The sequence below is a fragment of the Bos indicus genome, chromosome 27, assembly GCF_029378745.1.
Source record: "Bos indicus isolate NIAB-ARS_2022 breed Sahiwal x Tharparkar chromosome 27, NIAB-ARS_B.indTharparkar_mat_pri_1.0, whole genome shotgun sequence".
NCBI lineage: Eukaryota > Metazoa > Chordata > Mammalia > Artiodactyla > Bovidae > Bos > Bos indicus.
Window position 1 is genome coordinate 36,953,805 of NC_091786.1, and position 26,643 is coordinate 36,980,447.

Genomic DNA, 26,643 nt, shown 5'->3' on the forward strand with positions numbered 1-26,643 from the left:
AGCACTCACATTCCTTCCTCATATGCCCTTAAAATGGTCTGTGGATCCCCACATTTTCATCAGTCTCTATTCAATAGTTTAAAACACTGCTGTATTTAAAAGATACCATCAACACTGGATACTTGCTAGTACAGACTACTGACTCATCTGTACTATTTATGATGTCTCTGTGTGTGTAATGATTAAAAAGAAAAGAGAGCTTGTTGTAAAAGTGAGGAAGTTGTTAGTCTTACCACAGACTCACCTGGAGCAGGCCATCTACTTATCTACTGCCTGGCACACAGTAAGCACTCCACAGATTTAAAGATTTATTGAATGAACCCCCAACACTCTCTAGGTATCTTGATAGTACTGAGATAGAAGTTCGTGCATTTCATTCACTGTTCAATGGATATTTCAAACTATGAGCCAAGCCCCTTGACAGACACTGAAAAATAAAGAAATAAAAAGCAATTTGCTTTTAATTCCAGTAGGAGATGCAGCTAAACAGACTATCATAATCTAGGGAGAAAACCCAGCATGCCTAACATACCATGAGAATATATTTGCTATGGTCATACAGGAAGAAAGTCATCTCACCAAACCAGTAATGGTAGTGGGTCGTTCAAGGTTTATTAGCTATTTTTGGTTTTGTCTGGAGGAATGTCTAAAAGAATGACATTCCAAACAGAAATAAATACATATAAAAACTGAAAGGCAAGAGAATGTGGTGCTTACAAGGAACTGTGATATGCTGAAAGATAGTGGGTCAAAAAGAGTGTGTCAACAGATGAAGCTGCAAAAAGGCCAAGGAGCTTGAATTTTATCCACGTAGTAACAGAAATCCAACAGGCTTGAAGGTTCTAAACAACGGAAGATGAGACATTTTAGAGAGAATAATCAGACAATACAGACGTGAGCTTCAGAAGGCTAGATTGGAGTCTGCCAGGTAATACAAGCTCCATGAGGGCAGGGATTTGTACCCGTTTGGTTCACTGCTCAATTCGCAGCATTTATCACGCCAGGTATCATTACCTATTTATTGTATGAATGAAGGAAAGCCAGCCGAAAGACAACTACAATAACCCAAGACAGAAAAGAACTGAGTTAAGCCATTAAATAGTAATTTATACACACACACACACACACACACATATAATGTATCATTTTTTTGGCTTGTTAGTATTCCCTTCTACTGATGCAATTCAAAAAGACTAATATTACTTAAATTTTTAGGTCTGCCAAAAAAACTAAGCTAAAAGAACTACAAATATGTCGTTAAAAATTTGTTCCTAGTGGCAACATTAAATAAATCAAGATTATTTAATTTACATCTCTGCTGAAGACAAAATTATTTGAATCAACATTTACCAAGAGTTCAAAATAAGCAAAGAAAGCTATTAAGTGTTTAAAGTGAAACAAGATGAATTTAGCTTAGAGATAAAGAAATTCCTAACCAAGAGCCAGTAATATCTGGTTAGTGGATGAATGTTAGTCTCCTTCTTTACCTATTTACAAAGACAACATAGAGATACTTAGTGGAAGTCATGCAATCTCTTCTGTAAAAATAGGAATTTGGATTGAAAAAATTTCTAAGACTTCAGTTCCAGAGTTAAACAACTCTTACCTACTTACTTCTCTAGTAAGAGGCCTTATATTTGTCTGCATGTTATTTTGAGCATGCTCCTCTATCACTTTTTTTACCTCCAAGAAGATTTTAACATTCTTATGTGACAGAGACATGTTTTTCTTAATTTTTCAAGCAGATCAGAAGGGAGGGAAAGTAACATCTACTGAGGCCCTACTGTTTACCAGTTCTATCAAATAGCATTTCTTATCATCCCCAAAACTGTGTTCAGGGTCATGATCCTACTAAGAAACTGAGGGGCAAAGAGATTATAAATTCTTTGCTCAAGATCACAACTAGTTAAGCGGCGAGACCAGAAAGCAAACTCCAGAGCTTAAATTCTATTCATCACCTTAAATGATAATAACTGATCTGAGTACCCAACGACGTCATTCTCCTTTGATCCAGAAATTACATGTTCTTCAATACTGGCCAGAAAAAGTAAATTATGGAAATGTTTCATTACATAGCTGTACTGAAACTCCCTAACCCCTCTTACCTGTCATAGCTTCTTTTCCAATATAAGAAAAGGATGAAACGGGCATTTGAGCTGCTCTTCAATAAGAGTATTAGGTATAATTCTTTGCCCATCTTTTCCCGATGATACACAGGACAAAAGACAATTACATGCATGATCCATTCTCAGGGGTATCACTAGGAAAATGAACATGTTCCAAGAGAACGTATTTTTTAAATAAATCATTATTACTTAAAGTTATTTTCCACACAACTTACAACGGAGTGTAATATAGGAGGTGTAATAAACAGGGTGGGCACACTGCGGCCTTCAGACCACATCCAGCCCGCCAGCGGTTCTAAAGGCAAAATCTTACAAGAAGATACGTGTGGCTGCTTTGCTCAGAGTTGGGTAGTTGTGTCAGAGACCAGAGAGTGGTCAGATAGACCAAAATACTTACTATATGGCCCTTCACAAAAAAAAAAGTTTGCCAACATCTGTTTCAGACTGACAATTCAGTTTCACCTTACATCTATCTACTGAGAACTTCGATGACAACATATCAGACAATCCAGTTTCAGGATCTTCATAAACCTGTTTAAAAAGCAGCTTTTCACTTAGATTTTTTCAGAGTTCCCTGGACATGTCCACACTACTTCACTACTTGATTGTTTTTATTCCTGTGGCTTTCCCTTGACTGACAGCAGTGTCTCCCTAGCATTCTCATTACAACCCCAGTCCTAGCACAGTGCCTGCGACACAGGCGTTCAGGGGAAATCTGCTGAGTATCTGAAATTAAGTATATGACTTAGGACAATCAGTCAAGAGTAAAGGAGAAATTCAGTCCTACAGAAACTTGCTGCTCAAAGGGTGTTCTGTGCAGCCGTGGAAGTGTTGAGCTTGTTAGAAATGCAAAATCTCAGGCAAAGACCTGAAACTGCATTTTAACAAGATCTCCAGATGAAAATTTGAGAAGCAGTACTATACAACATGGTGCTTAATTATATTAAAGTCCTTGGTTTGATTTTCAATATGGGCCAGGTTGCTTTGCATGATGAAAAACAACAACTCTAAGGCTTCATCCTTACTCTACTCTTGAACTTCAAGATACAAAATACATACTTATTTTGACAGCTTTAACAAAGGGGGTACTCTGGGTGGGGGTGGTGAGGGTTGTTAGTTTTTTGGTTGGTATTTTTACTAAAGAAAAGAGAAATACTGTTACTTAAAAACAAGGCCAAAGGAGGGATTGTCATATATTGTCCCTATTTCTACAAGAATATAACCAGAGAATATCCACCCTAACTTAAATGGATTACAGATGTGTGAAATATGTTTTTTGATCTATCTAGACGTCTGCTTCTATGTCCTGTTAAAAGCGGGTATGCGTTCATGAAAACTTCAGCCTTTAAAATATGATGGCAGTATTTTGTGGGTTAATAAATCAATTTGTTTGGTTTTGTTCTGGTATTTTCTGGAGAAAGGAGAGGGAAATCAGCACTGTTTCCTGCTGCTTATTTTTTTTAAGTGAAGGAAAAAAAAAAAAGAAAGGAACCACTTGAGCCGTGACTTGCTCAAGCCTGAAACAATCTTTAATAGGCAGTTGCTGGATGCCTAAGGTGGTTACTTCTCTTCTACAGGAAAGGAACTGAAGCTCATGGAGGGTAAAGTAATTTAAAAATCAAACAATAAGTAATCGATGAGGTCAAGGTATGTGCTCTTAAATATAAGCCCTAAGCTAATCAGAATTATTAATATGATAATCTAGGAAGCACTTTAAACCCCTGCACCAGTTTCCCAGAGTTTCAGTTTATCTCAACTCTGAATTCACAGTGTTTTTCCTTTGGACCACTCCACCAGCCTCTACACCCTGGCACATACATACTAAAGCTATACAACCTTGGGCAAATCACTCAACCTCTATGAGCCTTTGTTTCCTCCATAAAATAGACAAGCTTCCTTAAAAGGTTGGTATGACCTAAATGTATTACCTAGCATACAGTATTTATTCAAAATTATGTGTTTTCAAATACAAGCACTTAAAAAGACTGACGAACAAGGTCATACTAAATCATATATTCCTTGCCAGGAGTAGTAAAGCGACAGGCTAAGATTTTTATGGTGGGCAAAGGGGGCTCATTCTACTCGACAGAAATCTATCGGTGTAAGTCAATGCTTACAAGAGAGATCCAGCAAAAAGACCTACATATTTTTTAAGGTAACAGTTTAAAAAAGATTTACAATGATCTCTAAAAACTGCGTATTTTCAAGTAATCAGGCATAAAACAGCCTAGTAGCAGAAAGGTTCAGAGGTGGATCAGAGGTGATCAGAGGCTGTCTCTGTCACTAGGCTAGAAGAGCAAACTCCAATGAGAGTGAAAGAACAGAGTCAAAAATGGTAACAATTATACATTTATCAGACTATCAGACTGCCAAAGATCAAAAGGTCTGAAAAAACTGCTCCAAAGGGTGGAGGGAAACAAGGATTCTCATACACACACTGGGTGAATCTCCATGGGGAGAAACTTAGAAACATCAAAATTACAAAGAAAGACACACTCTGCCCAATCATTCCACTTCTAGGAATCTGTTAGTAAAACAACATACAAAGGAGGTTATTTAACTGAGTACTATTTGTAGTCACAAAAAAAACTGGAAACAAATGTCTATCAGCATGGGACTAGTTACGTGAATTACAGCACACCCACACAAAGGAACGCCACCAAACTTCATGCATTGATATGGAACACACTTCAGCTCTGTCATTAAGCAGGGAGGGGAAGAAAGGAGGGTGCGGAACAGAATGTTAAGATACACTATCAACTGTGGCGGCGGGGGGCGGGGGGTGTGGCGGGATGCACAGAGAGCGGCTGCTTACACACAGGTCGCTTCGGAAGGTAAAAATGAACAAAACTCACTGACGGCTCCCAGGAAGAGAACTGGTCGCCCAGGGAATTGGAGTGAGGAGCCTGCGTCTCATGGAATACTCCTCTGCTGTACTTTTTACAATTTTACGTACTAGTGAACGCATTACCTATTGGGGAAACACAATTTCTTAAACTTTTAAAAACACTACGTGGGTAACAGAACAAATATTACCCTGAAGGAAGCAGCAGAAGGCACTTTACAGCTGAGGTGTCAAGTATTTGCAGAAAACATCAGAAACTGTCTCTCCCTTCAATCTATATATTTTAAGAGGATAAATGGTTTCAGCTTCTAAGTTCACTAGGAGACTTAATACTTAAAAAAAGAAGACAACAACAACCTTATTTCTATCATTCCCCTTTCCAGTTTAAACCTGACAGTTTCCACTCAACAAGCATTTTCTGAGCATCTAACAATGTGTCAAGACCTGGGTATAAGGATTAATAATACGTCTGACTTGATACATGGTTTAACAGATGTATGTAACTAAAAATGCTAAAGAAGCACCCACTTTTTTTTTTTTTTAAACGCTATCATCTTCGTGAACAAGAGGCAGCCTAATGTGGCTGAAAGAGTACTGGGCTTGAAAGAGACCTGGTTCAGGAAGAAACAGAAAATACGAACAGACCAATCACAAGCACTGAAACTGAAACCATGATTTAAAACCTCCCAACAAACAGAAGTCCAGGGCCTGACAGCTCAAACATTTAGAGAAGAGTTAACAGCTATCCTTACACTGTTCCAAAAAACCGCAGAGGAAGGAAAACCTCCAAACTCATTCTATGAGGCCACCATCGCCCTGATACCCAAACCAAAGATACCACCAAAAAAAGGAGAGAGAGAGTGAGATCTGGTTCTAGATCTATTTATTCCTTTAACTAACCACACAATTCTGAATAAGCAAAACCTGGCCACCATAGCACCTGGACTGCTTACCCTGCTACAAATACTATGTCAAAACAAAATATGGATGAAAGCAAAACCCGTTTCAATCTGTGGAACGCTTCAGAACATGTTATTACCACCCGTATAAAGTTTTGGGGGAAAAGACTTTCTCTTTTCCCTTCTCTAGCTTTCTAGGCTAACGTTAGGAGTTGTCTGCATTGCTGAAGTTATCAGAAACAAAACTGTGTGTTTTTTTCTTTCTCCAAAATTAGTAGTTGATGGAGCCAAACTACTTGTAAAGCATTCTGAGAGTAAACGATGAGTTTTTTTTACTAAAAAGCACACATATAAAGTCTCATAGAGACAAAAGCAGGCATTCAACAGCTACAAAAAGGGAACTTACATAGCACATTAACCAAGGACTGATGCCCTTAAAACGGAGGGTCAGTGAGAGCAACGAGAAGCCTGGGGCGGCAGCAACAAGGGTAAAAGGGGCCAGCACAGAGTAGGGCTCCAAGAGTGCCCACAGCTGCGACGGTCACGCGGGCCACCTCTCAGCCTTCCTCCGGACGTGCTTGTCAGTGCCCTTAATTTGAAGCTGCTTGCTTAAAATCTTGGCCTATTCTTATGCAATAAAAGGAATGTGTTTACCTCTGCTAGCACCGATGTGTCCCCCACTCTGTAGAACAATGCTTCAGACACATTCTTTCTTCTACCATATAAAAGGCAAAAGGGAAGGAAGAAAGAAAAAAGACAAATGTATTCTGCTGGCTTGGAGGTTACCCTCTAAACATCAGCTCAAAGAAAGCATGATATCAAATATAAAAGCACTTTATAAAGCGCTAACTAAAGTTTGCTGGGGAGAGTGTAGCACTTCAAAAGTTAGACACGGGACTTGCTTTTTTTTAAATTCGTATTCAATTAAACGTTTGTTGTGGGCCTACAATGTTTTGCTTCTAGGCCTCTGTACATGCTGTTCCTTCTGCAGGAACCACTCTCTTTCCCACCCCACCCACTTGCTTCCCCACTTTCTAACTGCTCACATGTGACTTCCTCTGAGAAGGCTTCCCTCACCTTCCCCACCCCCTCCGCCTTTCCATGGCACACTGCCTCAGCCCTGCTTCAGTCCGCCAGAGCCCGACCACTGGAGTGTTACTGTCAGGGCTGCATCTCCCCCACTCAGGACCTGACCACTGTGCTGGCACCTGGGAGATGCTCCAGAAATACGTGCAAAGCACCAGACACTGCGTGAGGCGGATGCGGTACAGAGATGAGCAGCCAGGTCCTCCGTTCACGATCCATATGATGCAGACACTGTGTGAGGTGGATGGGGTACAGAGATGGATGGGGTACAGAGATGAGCAGCCAGATCCTCAGCTCACGATCCATATGATGCAGACACTGTGTGAGGCGGATGGGGTACAGAGATGAGCAGCCAGGTCCTCAGCTCACGATCCATATGATGCAAACGGGCTATGAGGAGGGGTATTCTGTACATCAGGGGCCTGAAGGAGGGAGTGGAGAAGAGAGCCATTCCTGGAGAACGGACTGGCTAAATCAGCCTGGAAGCAAGGCGGGTGACAGGGAACAGAGAACACGTCTAGGCTATGCCGAGGCTGTCTTCAAAGTTAAGTAAGAGCTGAGTGGTGAAGAGGTGAAAAAGGAATCTAGACAGGAGAAAAACAAAGGAGAAGAAAACACGGTGGACCTGAGGAACACCAGGTAGCTGGGAACGCGTGGCGGTTCTCAAGCCCTAGCACGCACGCCTCAGAATCAACTGGGGGGCTTATTAACCTACAAACTGTTGTGCCCCACCCCCCGTGAGTGATTCAGCAGGCGTGAGAATGGGCCAAGAATCTGTGCCTCAAACAGGTTTTCCAGGGACATCACTGCTCCTTCTGGCCCTGGGACCACCCTCAGAGCAGCACCGCATCCAGGAGCCCCAAGGGCACTGGAGCCACACGAAAGGTAAAGAGGGGGTCAAAGTTATACAAACTGCACGCCACAGAATCTGGCACTGAGGACCTTCAGCAGAGTTTTAGAAAGAGGGTAACAGGTAACATTTATACAGCACGAGGCATGTGCAGCTCAGGGCTGCGGCTACTAGTCACAGGGGGCTATTTCAATTAAATTACAAGTATAGAAAATTTAAACTTCAGTTCTACAGTCAACCAGCCACATCTCAGAGGCTCAAGAGCCATATGGCGAGTGACTACTGCTTTAAGCACAGCCGTCATCGTACAAAGCTCTATTAGACAACATTGACGTACACTCTATTAACTCCTCATATCTTCAGAGCTTCATTATGAGACAGGCACTGTATTATCCCCATGCTATAGAAAGAAATGTGGCAAAGAAAGATTAAGCAAATCATGCGAGGTGATAAAGCAAGTAGTAGCAACAGGAGATGCAAACCCAGACGCTCTGGTTCTTGAGCCTCTGTTCTTAACTGCTTCTTAATAAGATGATCCCTGAGAACCGGAAGGAGATGACACTAGGAGGAAGAAGCGGCTCGGTCAAGAGAGTGATGGTGAGGACGCGCACGGAGAGGAGCGGCTGGAATGAACAAGCAGCTCCCTGAAAGAGACGCCACAGAAGTAAAGGTGCAAAGGCTGGGGATGGACTGGAGCTGAATCCCAAAGAGAGGCACATGGGTCCAGAAGGCGGCACCAGAGTTCCACCCCGCGAGGAATCAGAGTCAAGGGCAACGCCTCTCACAAAGCATGAGATCAAAAGAGCAAGCTGAGGAGGGTGATCGACTGAGAAAAGACGATACACAAGACAGAGATCCATAAGTCCAGAGATCAAAAGAGAGGTCTGGGTTAAGATATGAATTTACAGAGTGGTCACTTCAGCAGCACATACACTAAAACTGGAACGATACAGAGAAGATTAGCAAGACCCTCACTCGAGGATGACACCCAAAGTCATGAAGCATTCCATATTTGGGGCTTCCCTAGTAGTTCAAATGGTAAACAAGCTGCCTGCAAGGCAGGAGACCTGGGTTCGATCCCTGGGTTGGGAAGATCCCCTGGAGAAGGCAATGGCTACCCACTCCAGTATTCTTGCCTGGAGAATCCCATGGACGGAGGAGCCTGGTAGGCTACAGTCAATGCCAAAGAATGTTCAAACTACTGTACAACTGCTCTCATTTCACATGTAAGCAAGGTAATGCTCAAAATCCTTCAAGCTAGGCTTCAACAGAATGTGAACCGAGAACTTCCAGATATACAAGGCTGATTTAGAAAAGACAGAGGAACCAGAGCTCAAACTGCCAACATCTCTTGCATCATAGGAAAATCTAGAGAATTCCAGAAAAATACCTACTTCTGCTTCAATGACTACGCTAAAGCCTTTGACTGTGTGGATCACAACAAATGGTGAAAAATCCTTAAAGAGATGGAAATACCAGACTACCTTACTTGTCTCCTGAGAAACCTGTATGCAGGTCAAGAAGCAACAGTCAGAACCAGACATGGAACGATGGACTGGTTCAAAATGGGGAAAGGAGTACGTCAAGGTTGTATATTGTCACCCTGCTTATTTAACTTATATGCACAGTACATCATGCAAAATGCCGGGCTGGATGAAGCACAAGCTGGACTCAAGATCGCCAGGAGAAATATCAACAACCTCAGATATGCAGATGATAGAACCCTAATGGCAGAAAATGAAGAGGAACTAAAGAGCCTCTTGGTGAGGGTGAATGAAAGGAGAGTAAAAAAGCCAGCTTAAAACTCACATTCAAAAAATGAAGATCATGACATCCAGTCTCAACACATCACAGCAAATAGAAGGGGAAAAGATAGAATCACTGGCATTGAAGAACAGATGCTCAAGAACCATGGTGCTAGAGAAGACTCTTGAGAGTCCCGTGGACAGCAAAGAGATCAAACCAGTCACTCCTCAAGAAAATCAACCCTGAATATTGGAAGGACTAATGCTGAAGGTGAAGCTCCAATACTTTGGCCACCTGACGTAAAGAGCTGATTCGCTGGAAAAGACCCTGATGCTGGGAAGGATTGAGGGTAGAAGAAAGTGGCGACAGAGGATGAGATGGTTGCATGATATCACCAACTCAACGGACATGAGTTTGAGCAAGCTCCGGGAGACAGTGAAGGACAGGGAAGCCTGGCATGCTGCAGTCCACGGGGTTGCAAAAAGTCTGACACAACTTAGCAACTGAACAATAAATGAATTTAGAGTCATCAGTACAGAGAAGGTATGTCTAGAGATAATTCAGGAAGGTGAAAACAATAAGGAGACAAAGAACAGAACCATAGAAAATTCAACATGTGAGCTAGAAGCAAAAGACAGAAAGCCAGTAAACTGAAAATGAATCACCAGAAAGATGAGCGGAGCGGGCAAAGACCCAGGGAAGAATTATCCCAGAGGGCCAGGGAAGAGAGAATAATCAACCAGTGCTGAGTGCTGCTGAGACATCAGGAAAGACGAAGACTGAAAACTGTCCACAAGAGCTGTTTCAAACGGTACTTAGAGCCAAAGGCAAGGCTGCAACAGGCTTGGAACAATTCTAGACTTCTCCCCAAGAAGCTTCAAGGTGAAGGGAAGGAGACACGGTGAAGACGGAGAGAATCTGGAGCTTGATGGGAGAGGCGTCCCCATGTCACGTGGCAAGGAGTGAAAGACGGAACCAGGCTCCCGGGCAGGAGAGGAGAGGATCCTGCACGCAAACAGAGCCGCTGCCTCTGGACGCCCCTCTCGTCTCCGGAACGGGCAGCAGAGGGGTGAACACAGGCGCCCGCGAGTTTAGGGTGGGGCGGGAGGGCAAAGCTGGATGAGCTCACACGGCTGGAGACATTCCATTCTCTCCGAAGGAGGACATACGAGTATCTGTTGCAGATGAGGCAGAGGGCTGGAGAGAACACTGAACTCCTGCAGAAGGAGAGACTGCAGACACAGACATACAGTCCCAAGCAGACGACAGAGATGAGATTACAAACTTGTAAGCGGCACCCTACCACTCTGTGAGTTTGCACAGTTCTCTTCAAAATGTTCAAGTCCCACAGAAGAGCAAGGTGGTAGTGGCGGTGTAGTTTTGAGGTTGTGTCCAACTCTTTGTGGCCCCGTGGACTGCAGCCCACCAGGCTCCTCTGTCCGTGAGACTCCCCTGTCCGTGAGACTCCCCAGGCAAGAACACTGGACTGGGCTGCCATTTCTTCCTCCAGGGCATCTTCCTGACCCAGGGATCGAATGCGAGTTTCCTGCTCGACAAGGCAGATTCCTCACCACTGAGCCACCTGGGAAGCCCACAGGGAGAGAACAGTTGGCGTAATTTCAAGGTTGGGGTTTGCCAATTAGATGCGAGAGGAAAGCAAGTACCTGCAATGATAAACCATAAGGCCAAGCAATTAGAAGGAAAGCGTTCATGGGGGGATACAGCAGAATCACACAGGGAAGGTTCCTTCAAGAACATACCCCATGGGGGATCTTCATGAGATAAAAGAGCAGGTGCAGTAAGAGGGAAAAGAGAGAAAGGTGGAAAATGAGGCGGTTATGGTCAGGGACTAGAATAAAATTCGGGGGTACACTGTCCTGAGTTCAAAGTACGTTCAAGAGAGTGTTTCCTGTATTTGAATTTCAATTACAGGCAATTCCTTCCCTGCCAGTCCCATCCGCCCTCAACTCCCTCTGACAGTTCCCACCCCAGGACATGCTGGTTCTAAGCACAGGAGCAGTGGTTCTCAACCGTGGCTGCGTATCAGACGTGCAGGGAGATGTCAGCAAATAAACTGAAATCTGGGCCCCACCGCTGGAGTCTAATTTAATTGGTTTGCGTGTGTGTGCACGCATGTGTGTGTAAGTCACTTGGCTCGTGTCCGACTCTTTGGGACTCCATGGACTGTAGCCCACCAGGCTCCTCTGTCCATGGGATTCTCCAGGCAAGAATACTGGAGAGGATTGCAATTGCCTTCTCCAATTTAACTGGTTTGGTGTTTCTCTTTTAAGCCTCCTCAGGTAATTCTAAAGTGGACTTAGTATTAGAAAGAACAGAACTTTAGATTTATGTTATGTTATTTATGTCTGTTTAAAGGAAAACAGACTAGCATGGGAAGAAAAGAAAAAAACTAAAATTGGGAAATGGTGAAAGAAGATCTAAACCCTACATCACACATTTAAAGATGAACAGAAAAGCCGGCAAACTACTAAAGCACAGCACTACACTCCACACACACACACACACACACACACACACACACACACACACACACGATGCAGTGATGTTTTCAGGAATTCTGTTATAGGTTCTAGAAAACTCAGGAGTTAAGTGCCTCACTGCAGCCAGTGAGGAAGAACAAAGACAAACCTGTGCTCTCCTAAGCAGAGAGAACTGAAAACCAACACCAAACAGCAGCCTTCCGGGTCAACTGCAGTCCCTACTCCCTGGAGGAAGGGCAGCCTACAGGGTAAGCATGAAAATCACCTTACACACACGGACCCCTCTTCTGCACAACAGGTAAAGGAAGCAGCTGTCTTCTTTCATACACACAACAATTTTACGTTTTTTTAGGCTGCCTGATTTTCTTTCTACAGCAGTCACTTTCTCCTCTCAAAGCTTTCCAACACCACTTTGCACCCACTGCAAAACTACATGTGGCACTCCTATAGTCTCTATGCTGAATTTCAACCCGAACCAAACAGTGCCATATTACCCTATCCAGTGGTGTTATAAGGCACTGTCCCTGATCTTAACTTTCATTTGCCACTCTCTAGTCCATTACAACAAAGTGAAAGTAATGCAGAGATGACGTGTTGATCATAAAAACCGAAAAAGACAAACATGACCTGCTGTCTGTTGCCTGTCCTGTAAAGTCTTGTTTCCTGGTATTACAAAACCAGGGCTTCCCTGGGGGCTCCGTGGTAAGGAATGCACCTGCCCGGGCAGGAGACGCAGGTCCTGTCTCCGGGTCAGGAAGATCTGCTGGAGAAGGAGACGGCAACCCACTCCCGTGTTCGTGCCCGACAAACCTCATGGACAGAGGAGCCTGGCGGGCTGCAGCCCACGCGGGTTGCAAAAGAGTTAAGACAGAGCAACTGAACAACAACAATTATAAAATCCAGAACCAAAATACTACGTATACATAAGACGATACACTCCTAGGCCAACCATATTTATGCCTTTAATGAAAATTACTTCATTAATTGTTAATAATAGAAAGGCTTGTCCCTCCCTTTCTATCTCAGTCTTAAATATTTTAAGTTCAAACCAACTACCCAAGTCACTCAATCATCATCCATGACTTTCTGAAAATCAGACTTAACTGCAAGTGAACATTATTTTCAAAACTCAAGGAGTATTTTATCTCTCAGTTTTAGGGTAGTTTAACATGTTCTAGTCAAGGCTATGGTTTTTCCAGTGGTCATGTATGGATGTGAGAGTTGGACTGTGAAGAAAGCTGAGTGCCAAAGAATTGGTGCTTTTGAACTGTGATGTTGGAGAAGACTCTTGAGAGTCCCTTGGACTGCAAGGAGATCCAACCAGTCCATTCTGAAGGAGATCAGCCCTGGGATTTCTTTGGAAGGAATGATGCTAAAGCTGAAACTCCAGTACTTTGGCCACCTCATGCGAAGAGCTGACTCATGGGAAAAGACTCTGATGCTGGGAGGGATTGGGGGCAGGAGGAGAAGGGGACGACAGAGGATGAGATGGCTGGATGGCATCACTGACTTGATGGACATGAGTCTGAGTGAACTCCGAGAGTTGGTGATGGACAGGGAGGCCTGGCGTGCTGCGATTCATGGGGTCGAAAAGAGTCGGACACAACTGAGCAACTGAACTGAACTGAACGTGTTCTCATAATATATTTACCTAAAACAGAAGAAAACTTTCTAATTCCTCTTCAGTCTCCCCCCACCAAAAAAACCTGTTCAACTTTCCAGAGTCTTCAAAAACTGAAACAAGCAGATTTATGTATCTGTGGTTTACAAAAACCAACAAAATTCTCTACACCAGGGTTCATCCTATGGTTTCCATCAAAGAAGAGATTTCTAACAATGTTATTTTATAGTCTTTCCTCTCTTAAAACTATAAAGCAGTACTACAGCCTAATGAAAAAAGCACAGAACTGAGAAGGGCTTGATCACATCCCCCAGATGTGATTTAACTCGCCGTGTGGCATTAAACAAAACTCATAAACCTCTCTGGACCTCAGCTTCTCTGTTTGTGAAATAAGATTAGAACCATCCTTATCCAAGACGGCTACTGGCTCCAAGTTTTACAAAATGCAGATGACTGTATTCTTTTTCTTCCTGAGAATTTATCCATACTTTGTATGCATTATTCAAAATAAAAATAATATACTTTAATAAAAACATTTAATTAAAAATTAATATAAAACACCCAAAATGTAAATAAATATATGAAATATATCATACTTGAAAAATACAACTTACTCAACACTACACAGCCAGACTTATTTTTTCACAGCAGGTCCTTTTCTGTAATTGCTAGCAGTTAAAAACTATTTTGACCCAGAATGGCATTCTGCAAACCTAAATGCTACACTCCTGTAATCTCCACGCTTAATTTCAACCCTAAACCAAATAGTGCCATGCTATGAACTGTTTCTTCACCTGTTCCCTAATGAAGCCAAAAGTATTTCTTTGGACTTGAATTTACAGAGTTATGTAAAGTGCTGATGAAAGCCATCTGTTGGGAACTTTGACATTCCTGTCAAAGGAAAAACCCAGAAGAAAAACCTAGATTTTCTTGGGAACCAGCTGCAGCTGCTGCTGCTGCTAAGTCGCTTCAGTCGTGTCCGACTCTGTGTAACCCCAAAGACGGCAGCCCACCAGGGTCCTCTGCCCCTGGGATTCTCCAGGCAAGAACACTGGAGTGGGTTGCCATTTCCTTCTCCACCAGCTGCAGCCAAAGGAGTCCAAATCCTACCCCAGCTGGAGAAGCAGAAGGTGAAGTCGCTGCAGGTTTAACTCACCTGCTGCAGACCCTGGGTGTGCTGACTCCACCCCTGAGCAGCCAACCTGTAAACAGCTTTACTAGAATGAGGCTCACAGCTGATTCCCATACATAACATTTATTTGATTCTTTAAAAAGTTTCAAAAGCATTATAAGTTTAAAAAACATTTCTCAGTTCACCAGAAAAAAAAATTTTTTAACTCTAGTTTAACCAGCAAACTTGGCACCCAGATTCAGTCCTTTCACACAGCTAAGAACCAGGTCAGTGTAATTATACTTTCACCAGTATTCTACATAGCAAGAGAAAAAAATATCTGAAGGAGAGTCTTACAACTGCAAGAGGCCTGGAATGATACAATTTTTTTTTTTCCGGATTCATTACACAGTTTCTGTTATCTATCTGCTTCGTAGTATTAACATTAAATACAATGTAAAAAAGTGCTGGCCCACGTATCTGGATGAACTGAATAAAAGACTGGCAGAAGAATAAGAAAGAAGATAATATATTTGGCATACATGTATCTTCCATTTGGTGTTTTATGAGATGCCATAATGAAAATTTGTATTATTAAATAGCTATTATATAAATATACTATGCCTATAAAACTTAACCATGTAAAGTTCTTCTGAGACTTCAATAAGAAAGTACATGCTGAAGCACTCAGAACAGTGGCCAACACATGGTTAGGCCTTAACAAATGTTACCTATTAATAGTTTCTATAAGCAACTGCTTTCAGTTCCTTGGCCTCCTGATACAGGGCAAAGAAAGAAGTTAGATCATCTAAGTCTCTACTCCCAAAGCAATTTGCTGTACTATCTGATGTCTTCCTTAATTTCTTCCATTTATTTCATCAATTTAGAAGAAGCTAGCCCAAGAAAGCGGAGAAGGCAATGGCACCCAACTCCAGTACTCTTGCCTGGAAAATCCCATGGATGGAGGAGTCTGATAGGCTGCAGTCCATGGGGTCGCTAAGAGTTGGACACGACTGAGAGACTTCACTTTCACTTTTCACTTTCATGCATTGGAGAAGGAAATGGCAACCCACTCCAGTGTTCTTGCCTGGAGAATCCCAGGGACTGAGGAGCCTGGTGGGCTGCCATCTATGGGGTCGCACAGAGTCAGACACTACTGAAGCGACTTAGCAGTAGCAGCAGCAGCCCAAGAAAGAGCAAAGTGCTAGCAAGTGTGACTCCATGGTAAAGAATCTGCCTGCAATGCAGGAGACACAGGTTCGATCCCTGATCCAGGAATATCCCCTGGAGAAGGAAATGGCAACCCACTCCAGTATTCTTGCCTGGAAAATCCTATGGGCAGAGGGGCCTGGCAGGCTACAGTCCATGAGGTCGCAAAGAGTCTGACACGACTTAATGACTCAACAAGTAGCTGAGTATGGAAGTTTTGATCAGCAATGACTAAATCAAAGGTTGTTTTAGTGGCTCAAGTTTTCTCTCAGGGTATATCATGGGTTGAAAACAACCAGTGCACACAGAGCTCACAGGCTAACTTGAAGACCAAAAAATATCTGTACAACTGACTATTTAAATAAATATTGTATCACAAACATACCTCTGTCTGAGTTATTTTTAATTTTTTTTTAAAATAAGAACAAGTCTGCTGAGACAAAGTCAATTTATATTAACCAAATTTATATTTAGGGCTTCCCTGGCAGCTCAGATGATAAAGAATCTACCTTCAATGCAGGAGACCCAGGTTTGATCCCTGGGTGGGAAAGGTCCCCTGGAGAAAGGAATGGCAACCCACTCCAGTATTCTTGCCTGGAGAAGTTCATGGACAGAGAAGCCTGGTGGGCTACAGTCCACTGGGTCACAAAGAGTCCAACATGACTGAGCGACTAACATACACACACACACACACATTTATATTTAACACACCTCAATGACTTGTTAGGAACAAATTTTTATTTCTGGCCAGCTTCTCCTCAGGACCCTGGACATTTAAGGGTCATCAAAAAATGGTATAAACAATGATGTAAAAATGTACAATACTGTAATTACAATTAATGTAATTAACTATAATGTAAGAAAATACAATTATTGAGATCAATCAGTTGCAAACTCGGTGACATTACAAAATCTACAATATTCACGTTGCTGTATCCTTGCCATTACTTGAAAAAAAAAGTCAGCAACATATGGTTAGGATAATTTTCTCTACAGTAATCCTTCTTCACTTAAAGACTGATACAGTTGTCATTATCCTCCATTCCTTCTCCCACAGAATTAGAATTAAAACTTGCATCTTAAAGAGTTTCCTAATAATTATACTATAAAATACACTTGCTTGCATGCTCTCATAAGGATTTTAAATTGAGAACTTTTTCCACTTTTACTACTAATTTATGTCATCTCAACTCTTCTGTAGCGTCTTCGCTTCTGGTATCTGCTATGTGTGTGCATGTTTAAGTAGACAAGCATTCTGCCAAGTAGTGAACGCACCCCTGAATTTAACAGCATGGACGATTACTATAAAGTACCATAGCAACAAAATACATGAAAACATTACCAAGCTTACATTTATAAACAATTTTATCAGATCCACTATTCTAACACATAAAATGTGAAACAATTTTATGATTAAGGCCATTTCCAAATAGCTAAATCAAAACTCTCATTCGTAACTGTCCTAACTTGAAAATATATTTCCATTCTAATCAGCATCTCTACATCAAATATCAAATTCCTGTCAAAGCCTCATTTATTCTATGCACTTAAAATGCCAAGTTCCAGTTACACAGAATAGTTTGGACTCTACTAAGAGTTTACTGCATTTCAATACAACTTATCTTAGAAGGCTAGCAATTTATCATTTAATCTTTTGGCTCCAAGTCACTCAGCTGGGTAATGACCTAAACAATAACATTGGCTGACAGTATCTTCTCTTCCCTTCCCAACTTGAATGCTTCAGCAAAATATAATTCTGTTCCACAATACTTCACAGATTAACAGTTTCCTCATCTGGCTGATCACCACAGGAGCAGTTTTCTGGATCAGTAATATGGAACATAAAATAAAGATATTCAAGTACATTGTTCTGCGTATGAAACAAACCCAGAAATTTGAAATGAAGGTGGAAATTATTCCTGAAAGGGAAATGGATCCTTCCAAGATTCAGTGTCCAAAGTAATTCTTTTAATGGACCATTCAAATCTCAGGTAATAATTAGCCTCACCCAGGAAATATCTTATTCTTTCTCAAGAGATTCACACACCTAATTGTTACACCAAAAAACAGTGAATGTACAAACTAAAAGTTATATTTTGTGAACTAAAACAATCGTGTAAAAAAAGTTATTGCCCATTTCTATGCTGTCTGCCTTAATCCCCAACAGGACCTAAATCATAAATGCATTGTTCGTGGTAGGCACCTAAACACGTACTGAATTAATAAAAGTAAATGAACAAATTTTCTTACAGGAATGTCTATTTCAAAAAAAGGAAATCTGCAAGTGGAAGTTCTTATTTAAGCCAGTTACACACACCACCTCCACCTATAAGCCAGTTACACACACCACCTCCACCTATAGCCCATAATTCAAGGGAAAGCAACATTCTGTCCCAAATTAAAGCACTCTATTAGAGCCACGCAACCAACCCCAAACTACAAATCAGAAGACTCCAGGGCCATCTGAAATGAAAATTAATACACACAGAAAAACAAGGGAAAAAAAACTCACATAGACCAAACTATTTTTTAGTTATGGATCTCAGGTATACAAAACTAAATTATTCATAATCTTTTACTTCTGCTACATTCTTACTGCTGGTTTGAAATCAAATTCAGAATCCATTTCATGACAGAAAGAGAAGAAAGGGATGCAAACAGTGCGAGGGGAGCTCAGGACATGTCCTCCTCCCTGTGCCTCGCAGTTAACACCAACAACACTCACGACTGTGCCCGACGCAGTGACAGGCATGACGCCCAACGACTCTCAGGGGGCAGCAGGCATCTCTGCGACAAAGACTCTGGAGCCAGGATGCCCAAGGCCAAAACCTCGCCCTGCCTGTCACCTAATATATCTGAGACTTGGACAAGTTACTGAAGCTCTTATGCCTCAGTATCTTCACCTGTAAAATAACAGCACCTATCTCATTGCGCCGTATGAGGATCACACGAGTTAACTTATGTGTGGCTGTAAAGTAATGCCTGGCGCCCAGTATAAACAAATCATTAAGTTAAACAAACTCACCATAAACTACCACACCGTAAAGTTAGCACAGAAATTTCCCTTGTAACATGGATAAAACTTTTCAATCACAGTATCTCCAGATTCTCCTGTTTATCAATGTGAAAACACACTTTAGCTCAAGTGTCTTCACAAAAACTCTCAAAATTTTTTGTACACAGCCATCTCACTTTCAGAGCAAAGCAAAAACCACTCAGTTGCTGAAAAGTTAAGATTTAGCTCCTTCCAAAGGTTAACATCACAATTAAAAAGAAAAAATTAAAGGTTAGAGCTGACACAGAAACAAGTAAAGGGGAACTTGCTCAGGCCACTCCAGTCCCTGCACTCGATCTCTCAGCCACAGCCGCGCAGACCGGCAGGACACCGCCCTTCGGACAGCAGGTAAGGTCACTGCAGCTCCAAGCGGAGCACCCGGTCCCCAGCAGGCGCTCAGCAACTATTTGCTGCATTCATAATTACTTCTATTATCAAATACAATCTGGATAATTTTTTAAAGAACATCTAGGTTCATAACAGCAATCAATCAATTCCAAATGGGAACTGACTGGACAGTTTTTTAAAAACCAAGAAGTAGTTAAATACAACAAAAGGAACAAACATAATCTCTTCATAGGAGAAATAATTCCTCGCCCTGAAGCTTACTGCATTATGATTTTCAATGTGAGCTTTTCATATCTTTGGAGAAAGTCACACAGAAAATTTAACCCCTGAAAATAAGACTCCTATTAAAAAATATATAACAGATCTCATCAACCCTAACTGTGTAGACAACTACCATAAACTGGCTTCCCAATCAGACCAGTAAAAATACACAAAAATCTACTCAACAAAACTCAATTTTTCCACAGTCAGTTACTTTGGTTTATAATAGTGTATAATAAATAAGTTATGTAGCCAAAGAGATATTTCTAACCAAAGCAAACCAGCAGACCTCTACTGGATTAAATTTACTGCAAAGGTCTAGCAGTAAAATAAGGACTGTTGGACTAGATGGTTTTCAAAAGTCCCTTCAAAACTACAACTTTAGGATGGTAAGACTCAGTTTTATCCTACACTGTACTATATCGACTACCTTTAAAAAAAGATATGACAACTGACATTTTATGTATGGCTAACATTTTTTAAAATTAAAATACCTAATCCAAGCAAGAGAAATTAAAGCACTCAGGAGTTCTAACAAGAATTTATAATACCCAATTCACAGATGTGACACTGATTTCATTCTAAACTATAAAGTATTTCCCATTTCCAGGCAGTAAACCTAGAGATCATTTGATAACGGTTGTTGAAATCAATTGTTCTATTTCATTTAACTTCAGCTATGGGATCAAGAAACAATTCATACAATCCTTACAGCACTGAACTGCAGAATGAAGTATTTCAGTTCCTTGTCCGCCTTGAATTTTCAATACACCCTTAATGAACGTTCCGATGGTACAGAACCATGTTATGAATGGGACTGCCTATTAATTCAAGACTCCATTAGAATCATTTTAAGGGTAATAACAGTTAAGATAATGCTTCTATTTCAAAGTCCACAGGGAAAACGGAACCCTAAAATAGATCTCTAAAACTTTCATCCAAAAAAACTGTTCATTTTCAATTGCTATTTAAACAAAAATCTACTGGCGGGTTATTAATTGCAAGAATCTAGATCAATCCTCAAATATTTTAAAATACATTCAATGTTATTAACTTCAGACTGTTAACATGCTAGAAATAGCCTCCATGGTCTTCAGCAAAGTGAAGACGGTGTTGCTGGCGTTCACCAAGGTGTGCAACACTCTTAAAGCACCACCACTCCCCACGAACCGCAACTCTGAGCCCCAGAAGTAAATTCACAGCTCTCACTCCAGGTCAACGTGAAAAGGAGCTACTAACAACTCTCCCCATCCTGAATACCTACTTGAGGGCCAAGGTTAACTGTTAGGAAGAATCTTCCAGCTCTACAAAGTAACTGCATACACACAGCACACTAGGGGCCTGTGCCCCGACTCCCAACTCCCCAGAGCTTCAGCGACGTGGGCTACTGTATTCCCGACCCATGCAGCGACATCTGTCATAAGCAACGTTTAGGACTCCATTGCATGCAAAAAAATAACACACGACCAAAAATTAGAATACAAACAGCAGAAATAAGAATCACTAAATCTGCTTTGCCACTGCTTTGGTCAGGATAATCAGTCTCATTCCTGTCTAGTAAGAAAACGAAGAAAGGAAGAAGACAGGTTCTTAGAGTTTCCAGCCTTTGGCTGCTCAGCAACTTCAGCAGGAAGGTATTATAAAAACTTTTCAGAACAGTTTTAAAGTTGCTTGTTACTTTTTAATTCTAAGCATGTTCTTTTAGGTGGAGCAATACTCTACACTTTGAAATCTTAGGCATCAAATATGTCAAAGTATTAGAACAATCACATCTATTGAGTTCTCACACCTAGATTTCACCAATAAAAGCCAGGCAGTGATTATCCACAAAGGGCCCTGAATGCCCAATGTAACCTCTATTGAACATCCTAGAAATGTGGCTCTGTAGCATGCTGTATCCCCAGCTCTGGGAACACTCATGTGCACGCCCTTCTTACCTTATCCTTTTCATGTGGAAGGAGTGACACTGGAGGTAAAGAGGAAAGAGACTCACAACTCTCTTTCCCATCCACATTGGTTGCTTTAGTGTTGAGCCGATAAAGAGGTCCATCTTTAAGGAGTCTGCCGTGGCCAACGGCGCGTTTAATAGCCAATCGTAACTGCTGGTGAAGGCCAGAGGCAGCACCGCCTCCAAATAATGCAGACACATCCTTCTGACCTTTCAAAAAACGTTCAATGCTTTTCAGAGTTGAGCCGCCGGACTCCGCCAAGCCCTCAACTGCCCTCTTGATCAGTTTATTCCAGTCTACATTTTGCTTATTATCCAATTTTCCATGGTTTCGAGGTTTAGGAAGTGCTATTCGCCCAGGATTATCAGGATCTTTATAGGAATTGAGTCCTTTATTTGAGACCTTCAAAATTGTTCCATCCTTGACACTCAACTCCAGTTGCTCTAAAACAGTTTTACGATCCAAGCCATGGGATGAAGACACTGCATTGCATATCCTTTCTTCTGAAGGCCGCTGTTTTTGCTTCTTCACTTTTTTGATGGCCTCCAAAATCCACTCCGTGTACAGCGGGTTGGCGAGTTTTACCATGGTGAAGGATTCTGTATATCCATAGAGTCGCTATCCCTTATCCTGATGCTGCGTAAGTTTCACACCTTGGAAAACACCATTCGCGGAGGCTGGGAACCAGTTAACCATAGCATACAAGTTTCCTGGCCTCAGTCCTTTCTCCTTTCACGAAACAGAGTCCTCCCCACTTTTATTTTAGAAATCAAAACAACCTGTTATCTGCAAAGTCTTCAAACTTCCCAACAAACTTCTCAATAGCACCACATGTGGGTCTCTTCATAAAGGTGTAAAAACTCAAGAACATCTCATTCCCAGCAGAAAAATGTGCATCTTATGCCTGAAAAACAAAACAAAGTCAGCTTTCTATCAAGGTCCACTTTATAAATAAATTATAAGTGAAGCATCCTAGCCTTTAAAGCACTCCAACAGCAAGTGTTCACTGAGCACCTGTAAAAGTGTGAACATGTTTCCATTATTGTTCAAAACAATCATGTGTGCAAACCATTGGGATAACAAAGAAAAGGAAAAAAGATGAATGATGAGGAAACGAGATGCACTATAAATGACCTCAGGCTACAACTAACCAGAGGGTGCTGGCTATCCTGCTCGGCACAATCTCCACTCACCCGGCTATGAACTGAAACTCGTCCTTGACAGCTTTCCCCAACAAACTAATCAGAACTTCAACAAGTTACCTGAATCAGCAGAAAGAATCCTGCAATGCAAGGAAGAGTGAATCTTTCATCTTTCAAAATTCCAGACATGTAGACTGGATGAAACAGTCAATAAGAAAGGCAAAAAACCACTGAGAAAATGTTTTAACTGTTTCATCTAGTAAAAGAAACAAAATTTACACACAGCACAGTTCATATTTTACGTACAATATTACTACATACGTTCCAAATGGAAACAAAATAACAATGAAAATAGTCAAGTGTGAAAAGTGTTTAGAGAATTTTAAAATAAGCCAATTTCATTCAGATTTTAAGAATCACATGCTGTGATAGCTTCTCCTAGTAACATTCAATATATTGGAGAGAGTCCAGCAACTGTCAAAATGTTCACAACCAATCTACAGATAGAGAAACTAGAAATGAGAATGGCCCGGAAATTCCTAGGTTCAAACGTACACTTATTTACATATCAAATGTACAGTTCAGAGGGGTGAAATATACTGCCTGTGTGTAGTCTAAAGAGAAGAAGATCTCATAATGATTCAAGACTGTTGTCCTGAAGTGAACATTAATGGAAAAAAACACAAACATTATGTATATACATGACGCTGCCACTCCACGATCAAAGTCAGTAACACTTTCAAACAAAAGAACCCGAAAGATTTGCATCTTTTAAAAAATCACCAAAATAATGAACCCTATAACTCCTTTGCTTCCAAAAATAAACTTAACCTTACCTAAATGCTCCTGAGAACTCTTATTCTGAGGAGCCTTTACAACATAAACAATGTCTTAAAGTGGCTCGCACAATCCTTCCTTAAAGAGTGCCACTGAACTCAAAAGAAAAAGTTTAACAAGATGCGAGGAAACCGATAGTACTATTAACTCTGATAAGAAAGAAAAGGCTCGAGTAAACACTCAAACCTAAGGCAAGACTTAATTTTTAAATGAGCTCTGGCTGAAAAGCGCCGCCCCCCCCCCCCCCGCTACCCCCCGGAGAGAACTAAGCTACATTTGGGTGAGAAGCGTCTCGAGAGGACAGAAATCATAATAGCATTGTCGGAGTTCATTATGGGGGGGAATCTGCGGTGAAAGAAAGGAGCGGCTCCAGCCCGAGTTTCAGCGGCTGGGCCCGTCCCGCACGGGCTCACCTGCCCCGCAGGTAAGAAGAGAGAATGAATGACAGCCGCTGCCGGCCTCCCGGCTCCGCGCAAGGGCCCCGGGTCTGCGGCGAGCAGAGCGCCTGCAGACTTGAACTCTAACTCGGGGAAACTGCCCCCTCGCTCCCGACAGTCCTCCCGGGCCTCCTTCCCCGCCACCCCCACCCCCCTCCACCCCCCGACACAGCTTCGCGCTCTCTTCTTTAAAAGAGCGAGAAAAACTTTAAAAACAACAACAACTTGGCGTTGGCACCAGCCTGCGGCTTGCTTGCAGACGCGGGGGGCGGCCCGGCGGCTCCCACCGGACGGGAACGGAACCCGGGGACGAAGTTAACAATGAAATCACGTGAAAGAGTTGCGAGCGCCGCTCGTCTGCGCTCCCGGGCGCCCCGCAGCCGGGCCGGGTCCCGGCGGGAGCGGCGCGGGGCGCGGGGCGGGGTCGGGGGGGCCCCGCCGGGCAGGTCGGCGCTGACAGGCGCCCGCCGCCCCCCGGCCCCGGGCTGACAGCGCGCGGACCCGCCGCCGCACGTGCGCCCTCCGCACGGCCGCCTGTCAGCCCGCGCCGCGCGGCCGGGCCCGGGGCCGGGCGCGGGCACCGGGGCCGCGGGCGCCGGACGGTGGGCGCGCCCCGAGGGAGCCCCGGCCGGCCGGCCGCCCGCCCGCGCGCCCGCCCGCCCGCGGCCTGGCCGCCGCCCCCTCGCGGCTCCCCCGCTCCGCGGAGCCGGGCCCGGGCGCTGGGCGCGGGCCGCGGGCTGGAGGCCGCCGGGCGCCCGGCGGGCGCGAGGGGGCGGCCGCGGCGCCCCAGCCCGAGGCCTGGCGCAGAGCAGCGGGAGGCGGCGCAGGCCGCGGCGGGGCCTGCAGCGGCCACTCGGGCCCGCGCGGCGGCGGGGCGGGGTCCCCAGGCGGCTCGGCCTCGGGCTCGGCGGCCGGGGGCGGCCGGGGGGTGGCCCCTCGGCTACTTACCGGGGGCGGAGAGCGCCGGGCGCCCGGGGCCCCGGGCCGGACCGCGGAGATGCCCCGAACTGACACGGCCGCCATCTTGGAGACAGTGCGCTCCGGCCGGGGGGAGGGGAGGCGGGGCGGCGGAACAGCCGCGGGGGGAGGGGTGGCGGCGCGAGGGAACGGCGGCCTGGGGGAGGGCGCGGGAACGGCTCGGGAGGGAGGCGGGTGGGAGGGGGAAGAGGGGGCCGCGCGGGCGGCGGGCGGGGGGGAGGCGGCCGCGGAGCGGGAAGAGCTGGGCCGGGCGCCGGGGAAGGCCGGAGGGCGGGGCGGGGGCAGCAGGGAAGAGCCGGCCGCGCGGGTCACGTGGGGCCGGTACAAAAGGCCAAAGTGGGAGGCGGCGCCGCGCGCGCGGAGCCCCGGCGGCCGGGGGGCGCCCGTGCGCGGGCCGGGCCGGGCGGCTCCCCACCCCGGGGCTGGAGCAGCCGCGGCGAACCCCATGGCACCGCCGGGGGAGCGGAGGGCCGCGCCCGGGCGGGGAGGCTTCGGGGCGGCGCGGAAATCCGGTAGGATCCGAAGTCTTGATGGCGCCCGGTGTTTACAGCCACCCAGCCCGGCTCCTCGTCGCCTCTGCGGGCGGCCCCCAGGAGCCGGGGCCGGGAGGGGGCGGAGGGCGGGGAAGCCGCCCCCCTTCATCACTGCGGTGTCCCCCCTTCGTCACTTGGTGTCCCCCCTCCCGCTTCATCACTGCGGTGTCTCCACCCCCTTCATCACTTCAGTGTCCCCCCCCACCTTCATCGCTGCGGTGTCTCCACCCCCTTCATCACTGCGGTAGCCCCCCCCTTCATCACTTCGGTGTCCCCCGCTTCATCACTGCGGTGTCCCCCGCCTTCATCACTTCGGTGTCCCCCCACCCCTTCATCACTTCGGTGCCTCCCCCCCATGTTCATCACTTCGGTGCCCCCCCTCCAATGTTCATCACGTCGGTGTCCCCCCTCCTCCATGTTCATCACGTCGGTGTTCCCCCTCCTGCATGTTCATCACGTCGGTGCTCCCCGCCCCCCCCATGTTCTTCACTTCGGTATCTCCTCGCAGGAAGAGGAGAGGGCGCGAGGCGGGAGGGCCAGGGCGGAAAGTTGGACGGCGCGCAGAGCCCCACCGTCTTGACCTCACCCTCCCCGCCCCGGGGGACCTGTTGGACCGCGCAGAGCCATCTCGCTCTGCAGGGGCCGGTGTGCGATCGGCGGCGAGCCCCGCGCGGGTCCGCTGCGCGTGTGAGCCTGGAGCCTCCGTCGGGCTCCTGCCACGACTCCCCGGTCCGGTGCGCCTGGCCCTGCTCGGCCCGCTCTCTACCGAATCTACGGCCGAGCTGAGAACGGGCCCCTTTTCACGGCCCGTCTGTCCTCCTCTGGCCGCACGGATGTTTTCTTTGTCTGGTGTCCCGTCGGTGGCAGGGACTGAGTCAGACCTTTTTATTAATCTGCATTCCAGGGAAGGGCAGTGCATGACAGATGACAGACGAAATAACTCATACTTTTGTGTGGACACGTTTTCCCGCCCCCGGACCATTTCACCGGCCAGACTGTTCTCCCCAAACATCTCCTGGATTTATCCCAGCTTTACCATTTAAAGTCCACGCTCTGGCTCACTCCCCTAACGTTGCCTTCGTGAACTTTTGCAGTTTGATCGCTTGCCC

General features: G+C 44.7%; 1 protein-coding gene and 1 non-coding gene across 3 annotated transcripts in view; one reads left to right on the forward strand and one right to left on the reverse strand.

The window, feature by feature from the left end:
- The window catches only part of KAT6A (lysine acetyltransferase 6A), a 108,872-nt gene extending 83,764 nt beyond the window's left edge, over positions 1 to 25,108 (reverse strand). For both annotated transcript variants that reach the window (XM_070781484.1, XM_070781483.1), the window contains exons 1-2: positions 24,972 to 25,108; positions 21,596 to 22,511 (exon numbers count right to left, since the gene is read on the reverse strand). In XM_070781484.1, coding sequence (XP_070637585.1) covers positions 21,596 to 22,195 — 600 coding nt within the window. In that variant the 5' untranslated portion in view covers positions 22,196 to 22,511; positions 24,972 to 25,108. The remainder of the gene's footprint in view (positions 1 to 21,595; positions 22,512 to 24,971) is intronic.
- On the forward strand, positions 8,716 to 8,822 carry LOC139180251 (U6 spliceosomal RNA). The gene has a single exon (XR_011564586.1). It is a non-coding gene; the product is annotated as a U6 spliceosomal RNA (small nuclear RNA).
- Positions 25,109 to 26,643: the final 1,535 nt, after the last annotated feature.